This window comes from Myxine glutinosa, chromosome 5 (genome assembly GCF_964187855.1).
Source record: "Myxine glutinosa chromosome 5, kmMyxGlut1.1, whole genome shotgun sequence".
NCBI classification, from domain to species: Eukaryota; Metazoa; Chordata; class Myxini; order Myxiniformes; family Myxinidae; genus Myxine; species Myxine glutinosa.
The window spans coordinates 162327785-162347517 of record NC_136265.1 but is presented as its reverse complement, the minus strand read 5'-3'; the positions used below and the strand labels follow the sequence as shown (position 1 = coordinate 162347517).

Sequence of the window (19733 nt, the reverse complement as noted above, 5' to 3'; positions counted from 1 at the left end):
CGAGCGATTACGTCACCGATAGGCTGTTATCTTCCGGCCACGTGACGAATGACTCGAGGAGGTGGGTTTTGTGGGTTTTTCTTTATTTATTTTTAGTTTCCCGACAGGCACGTGGTATGAACGACGTACGGAAGGACCAGGAAGCGGTGGTGAGGTGACGGCGACGAGACGTTTCTCGGGCGGTTTTCCTCACGTGTTTCACTACCAATTCTTTACGAAGCCCTTTGACTTCTGACCCTGCAGTTGAGTGAGTATTGGACATGGTTCACAATAAATATGCTTTACCAGGCGATTCGCAGGATGGCCTACAGTTACTACAGTAGATTTACACTGGAGGTATGCACACTCGCCTCGAAGCTGTATAACTATAAGCCGTCTCTAGCCTGGGTTTGAATCCCGACCCAGCTATAAACTGCCTTCCTGGTGATTCACAGAGGTGTTTCATCAATGTGTGTGCCGCCCTCGAATGGACGTTAAACTGGGCGTCCCGTCTACCCGAATTACTTGGTGGACATTAAAGACCCCACGGTGTCTTTCCAACCCCCAAGGCAGAGGGGGTCGCTACACCTCTTAGTTGGGTATGCGGATTAGTAGTCGTGTAGTCGTAGTAGCAGTGGTAGTGATAGCAGTGGTAGTGATAGTAGTATTAGTGGTGGTGGTGGAAATAGTATTAGTGGTGGTGGTAATTGTACTAGTAGTGGTAGCAGTGGTAGTAATATCAGTGGTGGTGGTAGGAGCAATAGTAGTAGTAGTAATAGTAGAGGTAGTAATAGTAGTGGTAGTAATAGTAGTGGTAGCAGTGGTAGTAATAGTAGTGGTAGCAGTGGTTGTAATAGTAGTGGTAGTAATATCAGTGGTGGTGGTAGAAGCAATATTAGTAGTAATAGCAGTGGTAGTGTCGTAGTATTATCGTGGTGGTGGTGGTGGTAGCAGTGGTAGTGTAGTAGTATTAGTGATGATGGTGGTAGCAGTGGCAGTGGTAGTGTAGTAGTATTAGTGGTGGTGGTGGTGGTGGTTGTACTAGAAGTGGTAGCAGTGGTAGTGTAGTAGTATTAGTGGTGGTGGTGGTGGTAGCAGTGGTAGTGTAGTAGTATTAGTGGTGATGGTGGTAGCAGTGGCAGTGGTAGTGTAGTAGTATTAGTGGTGGTGGTGGTGGTGGTTGTACTAGAAGTGGTAGCAGTGGTAGTGTAGTGTAGTAGTATTAGTGGTGGTGGTTGTACTAGTAGTGGTAGCAGTGGTAGTGATAATGGTAGTAATATCAGTGGTGGTGGTAGTAGCAATAGTAGTAGTAGTGGTAGAAATAGTAGTGGTAGCAGTGGTAGTGTATTAGTATTGGTGGTGGTAGTGATAGCAGTGGTAGTAATAATGGTGGTGGTGGTGGTGGTAGTAGTAGTGGTAGCAGTGGTGGTAGTAATAGTAGTGAGAGTTGTGGTAGCAGTGATAGTAGTAGTAGTAGTTGTAGTAGTAGTCGTGGTTGTGGTACTTGTCGTGGTAGAAGAAGTTATAGTAGCGGTAATAGTAGTAGTGGTAGTAGTAGTCGTGGTTGTGGTAGTTGTAGTTGTAACAGTGGTAGTAATATCAGTGATAGTAGTAGTAGTAGTAGTCGTAGTAGTCGTCGTGGTTGTAGTGGTAGTAATAGAAGTGGTCGTGGTAGTAGTAGTGATAGCAGTGGTAGTAATAGTGTAGGTAGTAGTAGTAGTAGTAGTGGTGGTGGTAGTAGCAGTGGTAGTAATATTAGTAGTGGTGGTGGTGGTGGTTGTAGAAGTGGTAGTAATATCAGTGGTAGTGGTAGTATTAGTGGTGGTAGTAGTAGCCGATTCATCGTTTACTTGTACTTTCGTTATTGCCAAGACGAGTCTCGATGACCTGGTTCAGGTTTCGTCTCTGAAACCTGAAATGTTTGTGGTTATTTTAATGAACTTGAGCATTCCATGAATTATTATCGATCTGTCCAATCTTCGGGCAGAGGTGAGTTAACATTTTCCATGCTTGCATTTTCCATGCTTTTGAGTTTGATCATGTCCTGTTTCAGTAATGGTGACCACACTGTGTTAGGGATAAAAAGTCTCCTTCACCACCTTCTCTCTCTGCCTGGGTTCGGTCTCCTCATTTGTGGACTCTCTTTAACACTGTATTACCTCCACCACCAAAGGTGGACGCAGGCTATGTTTTCACCCCTGTCTGTATATGTCTGTGCAGGATATGTCCAAAGGTTGTGGACGGATCAGGATGAAACTTGGTGGATAAGTTGGGTGTGTGACAACGACCAATTGATTAGATATTGGTGGAGATCCGGGTTCCAGATACTACAATGTTTAAATGATTCTTCACCATTGAGTAAGCCCCATGGCTTAACAGTTAAGATGTCCGGTTTGAGATCTTAGGGTCCTGAGTTTGAGCCCTTGCCACGCCGTTGTATTAACACCTCCTGAGATCGGCAAAATGAGTACCAGAGCGAACACCATGCACATTGTAGGCCTTTCTGGTTCTCCGCCATGGATTTTTTTTTTTCCCCACAAACCACATAAACGAAAACTATGCCAGCCTTGTTAGCATTTTTATACCAACTATAATGAAATGTGCAAAAGACTTTTATTTTGAAACTCCGGCTGTGACAGTTGGCAGTGTCCTTCACAGCCGGCTGTTGTTGAGAACTGTGCATTGCTATCAAAAACATGCTGTGTAATGGTTGGAGCGTCCACTCGGGCTGGGACGTCAGCAGTTTGAACCTATTCCGGGTCATACCGAAGACTTTAAAAATTGTACTTGCTGCTTCCTTGCTTGACGGCAGACGTTCAGCATTTAAAAAAGGATAGCGCATGGAGAAAACAACCATTGTGCAGGTTATGTGGGCCAAATGGCCTCCTCCTGCATCCTTGTAAGGGAACCCATATTATTCTAGAACCATCAGGGACCTGCGGAACATCCACGCAGTGTAAAATGTGACTTGAAGGCCTCAACTCTTCCACCCCCCTCCCACCACCCCTCACAAACCCCAAGTCCGCACCCTCCCCTCCAAAGCACAAGTTGTCAATCCCCTCACCATTTCAAGCCTTCAAACCCTCTCACACTGCATCTGCTCAACCCTCTCCCCCTCCCCCTCCCCCAACTCTGCCTCAACTTACCCCTCTCAATTTTGCCCCATCTTTGTTTTGCCCCCCCTGGTGTTGGCCCTGGTGTTGGGCTAGCGGTTAGGGTGCCGGCTTAGGATCCTAGGATCCTGGGTTCGAATCCCGGTCGATCGCTGAATTAACGCCAGGGGGGTTGACTCAGCCTGTTCATCCTTCCGAGGTCGGCTAATTGAGTACCAGTTCACTGGTAATTCCCTGTTTGTCGTTAAAGGCGGCAAAAAGGGTTGGCGTCAGGAAGGGCATCCGGCCGTAAAACATTGCTTCAAAAAGGGGACAAAAAACAACAACAACCACGGTTCCCGAAAAAGGCCAACCCCCGCTTTGCGGAGAAAAATGGCCTCTAAAGGTGGTTATATATTTTTTTGTTTTGCCCCCCACCACAACTCCTCAACCTTCCCCCTCCTCCCCTGCTGAAAGTCCTCAACGCCACCACCCAAATCCTCAACCTCCCCCTCCCATCTTGTTCCTGATGCATATGTACACATAGTTAGAAAGTAAATAATGACCTCAGACAAAGACTTTGATAATGGGTATAAGGCCTACTTGAGAAATTTCCACATAGCTATTTGGGAGGTGTATAATGCAACAGACTGCTGCCTCGATCGCTGACGCCCATCTTCACAAGGCCCGTGACGCCTATCTGCATCCTTTCAACTGCTGCTTTGGTCGTTTTATACTGAAGGGAAACCAACATGGTGGCCATATTTTTTTGTTTTTTTTTAATCAGGTTAAATTTGTGTGTGGAGTTAGGAAAGCTGATCAACCAATGGGTGGAACGGAATGTTACACGGACGGACCAGCACGCTTTTGAAACTGCATTGCAGTTATTTTCTCAAAGGATTTGTTCCGCTGATTATTATCCAGAGATCTTTTTTCGTGCTGAAATTGTGTATTTTCATTGATTTACAGTAGTTTGGAAAAAATCTTCCTTTGAGGCCAAATCGTTCCACTTCAGTAGACCGAGTCGAGTCGTCAGGGGACAGCACCGCATCGACATGGCAAAGTTGTGTCCCCTTCTCACATTGGCCCTTTTGTGTATTTGGGATGGTAGTGATGTTTTCTATGTTTGTTTAGATTTAAATGAACATATCATGTTGGTGTTTCAGCTTGCGGAGTCCAGCAATGCACGTGTTGAGAAAGTGGGGTTGTCTCTAGTTTGATGTGCCTTCTTTTTTCCTTGGATACAAATCAAGTCTTTCAGATTAAACACGTCCTGTATGTTATCTGCTTTTCCCTGTAATCCCGATCCCTTTCTTCTCAAACATCAGCTTGCAGCAGCATACCAGCATGAGGCAGGAGATTGGCGGACAAAGAGCTGTTGCATCGCCAGTGTCCGACGACCATCTGGTGTCGCTGTCGGTGCGCGAGCTGAACCAGCACCTCCGTGGGCTCCCGCACGACGATGTTCAGCGCCTAAAACAGCGGAGGCGTACGCTCAAGAACCGTGGTTACGCAGCCAGCTGTCGCACGAAGCGCGTGTCCCTGCAGCAGGACCTCGAGGTCCAACGTGCCGAGCTCAGTCTGGAAGTGGAACAGCTGTCGCATGAAACCGCGGGGCTGCGGGCCCAGCTCAGCACGTTGCAGGCGAAATTTCGTGCTTTGCAAGGACTTGCTCGCAGTCTGCAGGCCGGAGGGACTGCGGGAGTGGCCAGGCGTGTGGCGCCTGCACTCGTGGTAAACAAAAGTGATGGTGAGGTCATTGTGCAGGAAAAGTGCAGCCAGGGAGAGGCAATGGCTTTGCCTGGTCAGGTGAACAGCAGCTGCAATGTTCCTCCTTAATTGTGTTGCTTTGTTATTTGTTCGATGTTTTCATTGGCACAGAGTTAGGAGATATAATCTACCTGGTTTGTATGAATTATAATGTCATCGTGCAATGTTGTGCAACATATGATGTATGGTATAAACTGCATTTACTGGTTGAAGAAATCAAAAGGTTTTTTTTGTTTGTTTGTTTTTTTCCCCCAAAATTATATTCTTTAAATTTGCAAATGGTTCCCAGTCGCTAATAGCAGATTAATATTTTGCAAACTTGTTTATGATAATGTAATATTGATATCCTGTGTACTCAAAGGTAAAAAGGATAACATGAATGAAGTGACTATCTCGAGATGGACATAGACAGTGTTATTGAATGTAATAAATACTTTTTATTAGAAATGAAAACTGAAATACTGTATCTCTAGAGCTCAATGGAGTACTGCTGTGTCCCACGTTCCTGTTTCGCCCATCACCTGAATGCTGTGAAGTCCAAACCTCTCTATCTTTGACATGCCCCACGAAGAGACAAAGGTACAGGCGATTCTGCAGACACCGCAGACTGGTTGGTGTCCTCTTCGCTCTTCTCTTTCGCTCGTCCGACCCTTTAGGTCACATGCATTCTTGCAGTAATCTGTCCATGTGAAACTCCAAAGTCCAAGCTTACTGCTCACCTCCCGTCTTTTATTTATTTATTTATTATTTCCCCTCTTGTGGAAATTCCATCGGTTTGTTTGACGTCACACCTTCGGGGTTACAAATTAGCAGTCAGTGACCGTCCATCCCCAGATATTATCTTTACTCTCATCTATTTGCAAATTTGTGGTTTCTTCTCTTCTACTTCTTTATTATTCGGTTGTCTTTATACCCTCTGTTACACCCCATTCTACTATGTCCAAGCCTGTACCTGCCTACTGTTTTGTCAAGTTTTAATTTAAAATTATCCAAAGTGCAGGGAGAATGGATTGGAGGGATGGGAAGAGTAATGATGTGAGATTGGGGGGGGTGGGAGAAAGTAGAGGGAATTGGGGGTAAAAGGAAGTTGAGGGAAAGTAAAGAGAATTGAGTAGGAAGGGTGTTGTGGGGGCAAATTGTAGATGAGGGGAGCTGAAACTGAAATTGAAATTTTTGGAGACGCATATCCCCACAGTTACAGCTTTTGAAAGGGTTAACTTTGTCGTAAACTGAAAAGCGACGATTTTTGGAGTCGAACGTTGATGATCGCTATTGGCACCCTTGATGTTCACACAATTGAACCACAGAAAATAATTTGGTGTTGGTACCCCTGAACCTCAGCTTTCAGCACGACTTGCAAATGCACCTGCAAGTCTCTTGTTTTTACAATCGTGATTTGTCGTCCAATACAGATAGGGCCTAATGCACCGGTCTGGGACACCAGGATGTATCGGGGAAGAGCAGGCAGTGCAAACTGTGGAACCTGCAAGAATGGGAGGGAGATGTATGAGAACAATAATCAATATTGAGAGATGATAATAAACATTAGAAATCAAAGATGCTTAGTCTACAGAGATGGCAATGGTGCAAAAGCATTTGATCATTTAGTGCGATTCTTTTGATGGCTGTTCAGAGAAATCGAAGCAAATGTTTCCCGTTCTTTGTGATGACATTGGAGGAGATGGTTTTGCTTTTATAAGGTTCAAGAATTGCTATAAGTATGGATAATTAGCATTTGCTCAAGTCTGTGCAGTATCCGACAAATCGAGTTTATCATCATTGTTGCAGTTGCTGCTTACCGTGAGGGGTCTTCGCTTATTGAGAAGGGGCCACGCAGGTTCACCACATTAGTGCGGTTATCTATCACTCCGTAACTCAACGTTACCTGGCAGAAACATGCACTTTAATGTCAAGTGTTGTCAAAGTTTTTTTTGGTTCATATTCTCCAACGTTAATATTCCCGCAAACTTGCTTACACTTAAGGGAGGGAGGATTAACATATCCATGTTGATTTTTCCAGTAATAATTCAACACTGAGGTCATCAGTTGTTTCCATCGTGACACTTGTTTTGTATGCCTTAAGTAATGCATCTTACCTGCTCTGTGTGTTTATTACTGGTATCCCATAGCAGCACAACTGTGTAGGTGAAAACTTAGCTGAAACGGTAGCCTTCACCTGCGTCAATAGCCTGGAAACTGGAATGAGGGCCAGATTCTCAAGGTGAGAGTGGAAGAGAGGGCAGGGTGTGAGGGCCACATGCAGCCACCGCTGCACGATATAGCCCAAGGTGCAGTCGTCGGGAAGACGAATGCGCTCGCTGGCCCCTGCCAAGGCTGCACCCCCAACCCAGGGAAGCATGCGGACTGCCAGTGCCCGGCTCAAGCAAAATCCCGCGCCGCCAGTTGCAAACCAAAAATTCACGGAGCGCTGGGAATTGGGGAAATGTAGGACCTCGTTAGATTCCAATTTAATTCGCTGATGGATTTGTGAAACAATTGCGGAATTCCGTTTGAAGAAATAACTACTTAAAATGCAGTCCAATAAATTCCTGCAAAAGTGTACCGTCTTATTTCCAATCCTCTCTGTGGCTTCGATGGGGTGGTCGAGGCTGGCACGGCCCAGGTAAAGCTCTTCGGATGACCGGTAACGTGCCAGTAGATCGGACAATGCACCTGGGTTCACGTAGTTGTCGTCGTCCACGTGGCAAAACCACCTTGGGTCGATAGAGGAAGGACAGCAAAGAAGGCTTGTTCACTCTATTTCCTACCTTTTCGAAACCTGGGTAATCGGTGAGTGTAATGGTTAGAGCGTCCAATCTGAGTTTGGACTTATGTCAGTTTAAACCTTTTTCATATCCTTCCTCGGCTGTAACGGTCCAATGCGTAGACATGTGCAACTGAATTTCTTTGGCTGATGAATGCGAGGCACAACAGGAGCTGTATGCCTGGCCTTGGGGAATAATTCTTGAAAAAGATTAAGGCATAGGTCACATGGTCTGGCAGCCATGTGAGGCACAACAGGAGCAACTTTAGTGTTCCAATTCGGGCATGCTGTGCTGAAGGGATGGCAAGGGCAGGGTTGTGCCATCGGATATCAAAAGGTATATGTAGCCACCTTCCAGTGCTCGGGCAGTTTGCAGCTGCCGTAAGGGGCCTTACAGGTGACTCGGTGCATTGGCTGACTTGAATCCTCAAGGTCACCATCAAGGGCGTCAATCGCTATTGAAAAGTAGGAGGGATATCCGAGCGTGTAGGGCGAGGTCAAGACTGCGTAGGGTCCGGGGCTCTTCCCTTAGGTAGGCCCCTGTAAATTTAGTGTTCTGGGAACTTTATGGCCAATTGTGCTACCTTTTCTGGGAGATTGATTTTGAATTGGCTGATCAGATGACTTTTTGCCATTTTATTTAACTAGAAACACCTGATCCCTATGGGAGCGGGGAGAAGTGGGATGACGTTGGTTGTGGGTAGTTGGGTAACCCGGTTAATATTCCTCTTACCATAACCCGAACCCAGTTAATATTCCTCACCTAACTGTAATATTCCAATAATGTGTAACTTGAATGTCCCTATAACCTCCATATTCCTCACCTAGCACGAAGCCACTTAATACACTTCATATTAGGGTGCCACATGCCTTTCAAGCTGTTGAACGCTATTGTTTTTCTGCAGTTTATTATTCTATACTAGCAGCGTAACCGCCCAACGTGTGATCTTGTTCTATGCATGCATCATGTTCTGACACATGCTTTTATTTGGGCAGCGTATAGGCAACTGACAGCTCTCTCAATCGCTCCCGAAAATAAAAAAAACAATAACCCAGGTAATGCACATGAAGCACAAACATGCCTACTCCATATAATGCAAAATACCTCACCACCCTGGAAAACGTGGGTGCAAGAATACTGTAAAGGTTAGGACTGGTAATACCCTCTCCCACCTGGAGGGGCGCTACACAATACACATTTACATAGAGAATTTGCGTCGTCGTCCCTCCCCTGCCCAAGATAATCGGCAAAGATAAAACGCCCTTTTACACTAATTGGGGTCATGCTGATCCTATGTAGCAAGTCTGGATGTAATCGGGCCAGAACTGTAAGAGGAGTAGCATGAAAAACAAACAAACACCGGTCTGTGAATTATAGTAAGGATTATTATTCCGCTTCTGTTTGACGTTTATTACTCCTGCAAGGGAGTAATGCATTCGATCGTGTGTGTGTGTGTGTGTGTGTGTGTGTGTGTGTGTGTGTGTGTGTGTGTGTGTGTGTGTGTGTGTGTGTGTGTGTGTGTGTTCGTGAACAAGATATCTGGAAATGTTCTGAACGGATTTGGATGAAAGGTGGTGGGATGATTGCCCTTGGGATAAGGAAGAATCGATTAGTTTTTGGTGAAGCTCAGGATATTATTCCGGATCCAGGAATTTTTTGAAGGATTGTTTACCATTGGAAGACGGGGCTCATTTGTTTTTCAACATTATCTTCTATATATTCTATATTTAACATTGTGATATGAAAATAGTTTTCATATTTGTTGTAAATGTCGTTCAAACTCGTAGTTATGCGTTCGAGCGGTGTATTTTGTTAGCAGCGTCGTCTTCAAGGTTCTTTTTTTTTGTTTCTAATAAATAATAATAATACATTTATTTTATATAGCGCTTTTCAAGAAGCCCAAAGATGCTTTGACAGAATACAAAAAACAAGTGCAAAAAGGCAAAAATCAATAGGTAAATAATCAAAGCAAAAGGAAATAAAGACATATCTGAAATAAAGACAATCCGAAATAGAGACATATTCTGTCATTTTAAAACCACCAAAGTGTGTATGAGGTTTCCCCGTTTCATAAAATGTATCATTTGATACGTATAATGCTTTAAAACTGTTTTTTTTTTTTTTTTTTTTTTTTTTAAATAAACCTCAGAAGAGATATCAACATTTACCTCAGCGAATGTCAATCACGGTGTCAGTATTTGATGAACTTATAAAGACTTAGGTGAGTTATAAGTGTGACAAGCATGTGCACGGGATTCTTCCCAGAAGAATGAGTGGTCGCATTAGCTTGTACGACTTAAAATGAGCGAGTTTTGTTTTGACGTTTGGGCCAGTTTTACATGTTGTATCCCTAAGGAATTAAACGAACGTTTTCCTGGCTTACAATTTTATTTGAAGTCACACATGCCTCAAAATACAATCACTTATAAAGAATTGAACGCTGAATCCGAAAATGTAAGTGAAATTGCCTTTTTTGTTTTTAACATTATCTTCTATATATTCTAAATATATATCTGTGCAGTGTCTGTCTTGTGTTGTCTTGTCTTGTGTTGTCACTGAACTACTCCCTCAAACTTTTGTGAAATCGTACTATTCCAACTTGACCCACGGCGGGAGTATGCGCTCTACTGAGTGGCGTTCTAGTTTTCGTTTAAATTCATATTCTCTGCAAGCGCTTGACTTTTGCAACAAAATTTTCACCAAAGGAGTGCCGCCTCCTGCAGAATTTTTTTTTTTTTAATGACGTCATAGGTCTTGTGATATATGGGAGCCATGTTGGAAAAACCGAAAAACTTTGCACCTCTATCACCAAAACCGCTCCATGGAAAGAAAATTGAAACTCGGCACATTGTCAATAACTCTCGATGGGGAATAAAATATATGTTAATGATGACGTCATAATTCGACACGTACAGTGCTTAATCCAATCAGTTTGATATTTCTTGAGTGTGATCTATGCAAAAATTGTATGAGATAATTACATTTATGACATCATAGGTCACATGGCCATATTGGATTAAAAATGAAAACCTTCAAAATCTTCTCCAGAACAGCTTACTAGATCCATGCAAAACTCTACACACATGATCTACTGGCCTTGGGGAATAAATCTTGAAAAATATGAAGTCATAGGTTACATGGTCTGCCAGCAATGTTGGATTTCATGCAAAAACTTTTAAAATGTTCTTCTCTGAAAGCACTGAATGGATCAATGTGAAATTTTAACTATGTTAAGCTACACATGGGGACATAATGTTGAAAAAAAAAATGTCCGGTCACATGGTTTGGCAGGCACATTGGATTTAAGGAAAATATTCAAAGAATTATTTTTCTGAAAGTGCTTAGCTTACTTACCCTATCGATGTGAAATTTTACAACTATCATCTCACACCATTGCTGTATATATAGTGTCTAAATGATAACTACATTGGTTACGTGGTTTGGCAGCCATTTTGGATAGAAAAACTAACCTTATCCAATCAACACAAAACTTCACACACATGATCGAACCAATCGTAGGCGGAGTGTAAATTTTTGATATCATAGGTCACGTGGTGTGACAGCCATATTTGTTTGAAAAACAACAATTTTAAAACCTTATTTGAAACCGCTTAACCGATCGATGTGAAACCTATCACAATGTATGCAGCGAGTGTAGTGGATCCTAACTACAAAGTCTTAAATCAACAGCTTCAGTGGTTTTAGAGATATTATTTAATATTTTTCTTTAAACCAATGGCCCTGCCACAGTACTTTTTTACTTCTTATAAGAATAAATCTTACAATTTATTCTCTCCAGAACAGCTTAATATAATGATGTGAAACTTCACACATATGAACAACAAGTATTTGGGAATATAGTTTGATAATGTAAACATCATAGGTCGCATGGTCTGGCAGCTATTTTAAAAAATAAAATTGTAATCTTGGTTTTTCAAATATTTTTTTTTAATTGAATTTTTTAAATCCAATTGTGAATGAAGTTTTATAAAAACAAAGTCATGGGTTACGTATGGGGTTGTATCAAAACGGAGTTATCAAAGCGGGGTTGTATCAAAGTAGGGTGCGGTGTATAGGCCAACCCCCCCCCCTTTCCCAACTCTCTGACCCTCCACTCCTTGTTTGTCCTTCAACTCTTAAACCACACACCCCTACCCCAATATATTCCCCCCCACCCCAACCTTAAGACTTATATCCTGACCCCAAGAACAACCCCCACCCTGAGCAACCACAACCCGAGAACTATCTCACCCCTCAACCGACCTAAGGAATCTCCCTCCTCCTCCCCCCCACCATCCTCAAATTTCCTCTTGCCCACCAACTTCCAACTCTCCCATTCCCCACCTAACTTTCTCACCCCTCCCCCCCCCCCCTCCCCCTCTCCCCCCAACCCTTGAAATTTTTTAAGCCAAAAGGAGAAAGAGGACGTCATGGGTCATGTGTTCAATCAAAGCAGGGTTGTATCAAAGCAGGACGTCTTGGTATCCGGTTATCACTGCCAGCAGTTATGAAGTGGCAGTTCTAGTTGGTATTATTATTACTAGCGTGAATCGGCTCGCTAAGCACACCTCAACACATCACTACAGAGGCAAGTGCTTGTATTAAACTGAAGATAATGACTGTATGTGAGTTGCTGTGTTGTCATGATTTACACCAATCATAATACAATTTTTTTTTTGTGCAAATGTATTTGTAATATTGGTGATATTATTTGTAATCTAAAAAGGCCCAAGTGGTCTAAAGCTCTAAAGTCTAAATGGTCAAGGGTCCAAGCTGGTCTAATGGGTCTAAAGTGTCTTACGGGTCTGGAGGGGCTTTTGGGAACTCTCGGTCATCTGGGTCTTTGAGGGTTTTTGGGGTATTTTGGGTCTTTGAGGTCTTTTGGGTTTTATAGGTCTTTAAGGGTATTTTGGATCTTCAGGGGCTTTTGGGTCCTTTGGGCCTTCAGTGTCTTTTGTTTCATCTGGGTCTTTACAGGTCTTCAGGGTCTTTAAGGATCATTTGGGTCTTCTGGATATTTTGGGTCTTTGGAGTGTTTTGGGTCTTTTGGATCATCTGAGTCTTTGAGGGTCTTTGGTGTATTTTGGGTCATACACATGCACCTCACTTTATTTTGCGATATGATCAAAGATGGCCGACTGGTAGAGTGGCGGCCATTTTAGTTGTAAAAAAAACCCAATATTGAACATGTCCTCAACCATTTATCCGACATGCATTTATCCCTGATTTTTTTATTTTATGCCGTGAACAAACTTTGGTACCTCATGGGGATGAAGGTTGTGGTCAAGTTTCATTGAAATTGTGAGTGTTGTTTCAGAGAGGAAAGCAACTAGCTATGTTGGGGAATGGGGGTAGGGTTTCACATATCTTGTGGGATTGTGAGTTCGACAAGCAACCGTGATGGGCCATGACCTTCATGTGGAGTTCTGCGTTTGGGAGTTTGGGTGCTAGGAAATGATAGTCTGGTGCGTTACCTTCTGCCAGAGTGCAGGAATGTGCGGTACTCGCTGGCCAGCTTACAGGTGAGGGCCTGACTGCTGTGCACCGGTGGACAATGTGTTTGCACTATGGTGATTCCTGTGGGTACACGTGGTTACAAGACTCCTAAATGTCACGGTCTCAACCAAAACCAGAAATTGTAAACAGAGTTTACATGTTTCATTTATTATACACTACCAGTCAAAAGTTTAGGTACACCCAACAGTTTTTTCTATTTTACTGTTTAATGGGCAAAATGAACACAAGATGTGAACAACACTCTTACCAAAGGTATATCTGGTTTTTTACTGATAATATATTTTGCTTCAATGCATCTTTCTTATGTGAAAAGCAATTTTTGGAAATAGGTCAAAAAGTGAAATGCTAAATCCAAACTGAAGCGCAAAGTTAATGTATTGTCGTGTCAGCCCTGTGATGAAGACCTAACGGTGACGAATAACCGAACGAGCTTTTAACTCCGAGGCGTATAAGCCGAACCTGGCAGGATTATCTCTTTGGCACGCTCGGGGGAGGACCCGAGGCCTTACCTGAACGGGGGGCCACGACGGGGGTTTATTCCTCGCCCCACAAACGAAGAAACGGGACATGATACAAAAGTACAATGCGAAAATAATGGGTTTATTCAAATAATGCCAGGGAACAAGGAAAAGTAAAGTAAAGTTCCGAAATGAGGATCCCTCCACACACAGACTTGTAAAAGAGACAAGCGCAAACGAAAGTAAAAATATATGTCGGATGTCGTGATCCACTTAGCTCCAGTCTCAACGAGGGTTTGGTGTGGTTCACAGGTCCCGCGTCACTGCGTGGGAAAACACGTGTTGACGCGGAGTCGTGTCCACAGCCAGCTGGTTTGAGGCAAACAGGCAAGAGCTCCTCCCTCGGTCCTTTACGTTCGGCTGAATCAAGCTCGGACCATCTCTTAGGCGCAACCAGCACGAAGCACAACACCATCGCCTTCATCGGCGACCAGGCAAGAAGAGATGAAGAGCAAGAGAGACTGCCCCAACCAAAACCAGAACAAAAAGAGAGCGATTCAGGCGGATTCTTCCTCCTTATCCTTTCCAACCTGAGCTGCCGGACGTCACATCACAAATCGCCGAGCGTGATTAATTCACCCCATCATTCCTCAACCACTCGCAAAGCTTGGGGCGTGATTTTCTTTTACACACGTCATCGAGGCGGAGCATAGTCCTTCATCGAGAAGGTTCGCGTGACATCAGTTGTAGGCGGGGAGGGATTTAGTCCTATCGAGCAGCTGTGGGGTTTTTGCTAGCCCTGCCGGTGTTGTGGGTGAATGGAGCATTCGTGACATGGCTTTTTGATGAATATAAAAACAAAGGGCAAAATTACAAGAGGCCTTTACACACAGGAGAATTATTAACCATAAGCCCTACCTAAATAACATGACTCCACTCTTCCATGTGGAGACATAAACGCTCTTACCCGGACAGTCGACCTAACTTCATTTACATCAAGATGGGTTCTTCGCGGCATACGGAGCATGGTAATGTACAGAATTCTGACTCCATTAAGGAATTTCATCCATACCCCAAAACGTAACATTATTAACGTTTTATCTCAGGAGCAAAACCTGTTTACAAATACTCTGCTCTGTGTGGAATCAATTTTTGTGTTTAGTTTCTTTCATCACGTGCAATGTATATTATTGCCAGGCATTGCAAAAATGTTTCCAAAAGGCCAGCCATACAATCTAATGAGTGTTTTTGTGTTTCAAATTGCATGAACATGGGTGCCAAAGCTCAGCTAACGCCAGAAAAAAGACAGGCAATTGTAAATTTGAGAAAAGAAGGCCAATCCTTGAGACAAATTGCAAAAAATTACAAGTGTCAGTAAATGCAGTTGCTTGCGCCATTAAATGACATAACGAAACTGGTAAAAATGCAGAGAGAAAACGTTCTGGTCGACTAAGAATCACAACAGAATCACAGGACAAGTAATCAGTCACCAGTCTGCGCAACAGACGTCTTACAGCACTGGAAATTAGAGCCCAGCTGAACAGCTCCAGCATTGCAACTGTTTCAAGGCCTTCTTTTCTTCCCCCGCTCCCTCTCTCCCAAAGTACCAATTCCTCAAGCGATGCCTCCCAACCCCAAGCCTTCACCCACCCACTCGCAACCCCAAGCCTTCACCCACCCACTCCCAACCCCAAGTGTTCACCCACCCACTCCCAACCCTATCATCTTCGTGATGCATATATATGCATCAGTAAAAGGAAATAATGACATGTTTTCTTTCACAATATCGCAAGATTCCTGGAAGTCCTCAGCCAAAAACATGGGTTTTATGGTCCCTGATGGAGTCGTTTAAGAGAAAATAGTCGGTCATCATGGCGAGAACCTGCGTAACCTCTACGATAAAAGCCTTACTTGAGAGAATACCACATTGTTATTTGGTCGGTGTATAGACAATAGACCGCCGCCTCCATCGCTGAGGCCTATCTTCACAAGGCACGTGATGCCTAAGTTGAAATTGTGGGTGGAGTCGATCAAACAGTCCAACTGATGGGTGGAACGGAATGTTACACACAGATGGACAGACGCACTTGTGCAGGGATTATTTACAAAGTATCCTGGGAAAAGGGCAGACAAGATGCTCAATAAATGGTACCAACCTGGCGGTCAAAGGATACAGATACGAATGGAAGAGACATACAATCTTGTATACAAAAATAAAAAGAAGGCCAAATCTGCCAATGGTGCCGACAAATACCAGGACTCACACAGCAAAGGGGCAAGCGAGAGCTTAGGGCAGGCACAATCCAATGGTGTGCAGTTTGCTGGCACACATGGCAAGTGGGCCTTTGAACGGCGGATGGCAGGAGTTACGAGGTGGAGACGAGGGATTGGTCGTTGTGGATTGCCCTCGTACACAGTGAGTTTCTTCCTTAGCCATCTTCTGCAGGTGGGGCCATCTTCCAGCTCATCCTGCCCTGTGGAATGGCCCTGAGCAAAACCATTCCACCTTCCCCCAGGCCTCTGCATTCAACTTCTCCCCATGGCTCACGCGGCCTGCCAGCCAAAACATTTGTAATGGTCGTTCCTCCGAAAGCCCAATGTGCTTCCTCATGTGCCTTTGGTGTTAATACAACTGCAAATGGTGCGTGTCGTAATGTTCTCCAGGCCTTGGTTGTACAAAATGGCGTCTCTAAGATCCAAAAAGTTCAAACTTCGATTCATCAGACCAAAGTACCCGATTACATTGTTCAGTCGCCGAATCTTGGTGTTGTCTTCAAATTTCAGTCTTTCCACGTTATTCTGTGGTCTCAACAGTGACTTCTTTGCTGCAACCTAGTGCAATCAGCCTCCTGCATATAGTGCTGGAATAGATGTTAATACTTAGGCCTGCTCTCATTTCATTTGCCAGCTGCTGACTTGATTTTCTTCTATCGTGTAAGCTGAGCAACTTCAGAAAGTGCTTGTCTTGCCTTGGAGAGGTTCTTCTGGGTCTTTCTGGCCTTTTCTTGTCTTGTACCAAGCCAGTTTATTTCACACGATGCAAAGTGTACCTCACACCATTGTAGGAGATATTCATCCTAAAAAAATCCTAATTTATTTTATATACCTTAAGCCTAAGGTAATTGTGATATTAAATTGACTTTCACATAAATTTTCATTATTATCAAACTATATTTGCACACTTCCAACTTCCCACAAATGTTTAACGGGGAATAAATAACACCACAAAAGTGAAAATAACCAAAACTTTTGCACAGTACTGTATTTTGTAGAATTGCTCACTTTTCTTTTCATAAATACTAGCAACGGTACTTGCCCTATGGGCGGGGCTTCAATTGGGAGGCGCAAATGAAAAGGCAAAATATCAGAAATTGAAGGCTTTTTTTTATTTTAAACGATTTATATAAACATCCGTTAAATCATATCACACGCAAGTCATCAAAATCTAAACAGTATTTGTAGAATTTCAATAAAAGCCACATCACTGTTCATATAGGTAAATATTGTACACCGCTCTTTTCCTATGCCACCTTCAGGCGCTGCATAACGTCATTGCCGGGCACCGAAGGGGGATGAGCTATGAGCAGAAACTCTCTGAGCGGCAATGACGCACGCTGAAAGGGAGTACTCAGTTTTCACTCTGGTTGTTTGTTTGTTTGTTTTCTTGCTTTCCTGTTTGTTTGTTTGTTTTCTTGCTTTCCTGTTTGTTTGTTTGTCTGGGCGATATCTCAGCCATCCCTTTGAGCTAGGAAGCTGAAATTTCGGCACAATAGTGAGCAAGTCCTCTGTCAAAAACGGTCTTTTTTGTTTTTTGATTAATCGGTTAATTGATGAGTTATTTAATTATTAGCAATTAATTAAATACTTATACATTTCCTTTGTCTTCTGGCCATTATCTCAGGCACCTTTTGAGTTAGGAAGCTGATATTTGGACATGCCAATAACCAAGTGATTTGGCTGTATGAGATATTTTTGATTTATTGATTAATCAATTAATTGATTAGTTATTTAATTATTAGCGATTAATTAAGTACTTATACATTTCCTATCTCTTCTAGGCATTATCTCAGGCACCTTTTGAGTTAGGAAACTGATATTTGGACATGCCAATGACCAAGTGATTTGGCTGTAAAGGGTATTTTTGATTTATTGATTAATTAATTAATCGATTAATTATTTAATTATTCGATGAATGGCTTAATTTTTTTTTTTTTTAGTTACACATTCAGATGAAATGGTGGTGGTTTATGTATTCCATTAGCCAATTGATTAACTATTTAATTTTTTTATGATTATTATTTATTTATTTTCATTATTAATCATTTATTTATTTTCTTCCTCATCTGGGCAATATCTCGGGCACCTTTTGAGCTAGGAAGCTAATATTTGGACATCACAGTGACCAGGTGATGTGGCTATAAATGATATTTTTGATTTATTGATTAATCATTTAATCGATTAATTATTTATTGATTAATCAATTAATTATTTTTATTAATGACTTATTTAATTAAATTTGTAAAAGATACATCTTTGGATGAAGCACTAGCGGTTTAGTTATGCTATTAGCCAATTGATTAAGAAAATATTTTTTGATAATCTTTTATTAATTTTAATTATGCAAGTAATCGATCAATTATTGTACACCTGTCCCTCCCAATGCACTCTCTATGAGCTGCACCAATGCTGCGCTTTAGGATATTTAATTATTTGGCATGGGGGCGGTGTACTTTGAATGTATGTGTGTACTTGTTATTCCATCGTGTTTGGAAAAACTGGAAAATTGGGAAAAAAATTGGAACAACAATATGCCCTATTTTACTCCAGGGGGTCCCAGGCTTACCCACCCAAAATTTCGTTGCGATCGGTTCCGCCGTTTTTGTGGTACCTGGGAACGGATGGACAGACAGACAGACATTTGGTGAATAATAATAAGATTGTAATTTGTAAGCTAAGAAAGGAGCGTACCTGATGTTTTTTCAAGCTCTTTATCTTCACCATCTGTGAACACAATTGTCTGCAAAGGAAGAGGAGAAAGGTGAGCAAGTGTTTTTTTCGGCGAAGAAGAGGATGTGAGTGACGTCACTGAAGTTCGTCGAATCGGTTTTGAGTTTCGGACAAGAGGAGACGCAGGTTTAACTCCATCCTTTTTGTTGTCCGAAACTGTCGGTGCTGCTAAAGTAGTTTACCTGAAATGTCCAACTTCCTAAAATGGGTTTTTTTATGAGCTCTCTCTCGCCCAGGTACCGTATGCCGTTCTTAATGCAATCAATACTTTCACACCTATTGGATTTGAGTTACGTAATTTACGTACAGTATTACATTTATTTCACCTACAATAATACTAATAGCTAATAGAAACACCCCTGCCCTACTTGCTTTCACAACGGCACGAACTCCCTGCCTACATGTCGTACCTGTGCGCGCGCGCGCGGGATCCACGTGGCGAGGAGCAGCGCAAGGCGCGACCGGTGGAACTTGCGGGAGGTCCGAACCGCGATCATGATGTCCCGTGCTCGAAGCTTTTGCCCTCCCCGGGGTTTCTCCCCGTTATCTCGCTCCTTGAGCCAACCTGCGTCCTCTTTGTGCCGGGGGACCCTCCGTGAGCGACCCGCGAGCCCCGCGATGTAGCCCGAGAGACCAGCGGTGCGAGCACGCGGTCCGACTCCTCTCGCGGTCTCCCGGCGGAGCACGACCCCGACAAGGACGCAGGCGAGGAGCGCCAGACAGGCGGGACGCTTATTGCGCATGGTCGCGGAGGCAGGTGGACGCGAAACGTGGGAGATGCTCGGGGAAACGAGCAAAGGAAAGGCGACGTAACGACATGGGATAGTGAGCGAAACAAAGCGAGGAAGTGGAGTCGCTCGGAGCACGTTTCCTGCGGACACGCCACGATCCGCCCGTGCGTAACACCAGGACCGACATCTACATGGATCGTTTCAATCGAATAGACCCGGTGAACAGAGACCGCTCGTCGCCGAAGTGGACATCGACCACACAGCGCTGCTACAACACGGACACGGCTCCATTTAGTAACGGTGTTCATAAACTAGAGCCAAGTCGCCCGAAATCCCCACGATTCAAACTTAAAACAAACTTTAAAGATGGCAAGGAGTTCCACCAGGAATGACCAGATCACAAAGTTTGAGTTG

At 43.4% G+C, this 19733-nt stretch overlaps 2 protein-coding genes across 3 annotated transcripts; one reads left to right on the top strand and one right to left on the bottom strand.

Annotated features, from left to right (window-relative positions):
• Positions 1–94: 94 nt before the first annotated feature.
• On the top strand, positions 95–5300 carry LOC137426831 (uncharacterized). 2 transcript variants are annotated; one of them, XM_068115770.2, is made up of 2 exons: positions 95–247; positions 4400–5300. In XM_068115770.2, the coding sequence occupies exon 2, from the start codon at positions 4419–4421 to the stop codon at positions 4908–4910; it is 492 nt and encodes a 163-aa protein (XP_067971871.2). In that variant the 5' UTR covers positions 95–247; positions 4400–4418; the 3' UTR covers positions 4911–5300. The 2 variants fall into 2 exon arrangements, with proteins under 2 accessions (XP_067971871.2, XP_067971872.2); XM_068115771.2 differs by lacking the exon at positions 95–247 and adding an exon at positions 2224–2337.
• On the bottom strand, positions 5256–19425 carry LOC137426830 (beta-1,3-N-acetylglucosaminyltransferase lunatic fringe). Its single transcript, XM_068115769.2, has 7 exons — positions 18999–19425; positions 18550–18598; positions 13081–13183; positions 7405–7555; positions 7018–7269; positions 6641–6726; positions 5256–6324 (listed from the first exon to the last, which is right to left on the bottom strand). The coding sequence occupies exons 1-7, from the start codon at positions 19329–19331 to the stop codon at positions 6261–6263; spliced, it is 1038 nt and encodes a 345-aa protein (XP_067971870.2). The 5' UTR covers positions 19332–19425; the 3' UTR covers positions 5256–6260.
• Between the last annotated feature and the right edge of the window lie 308 nt (positions 19426–19733).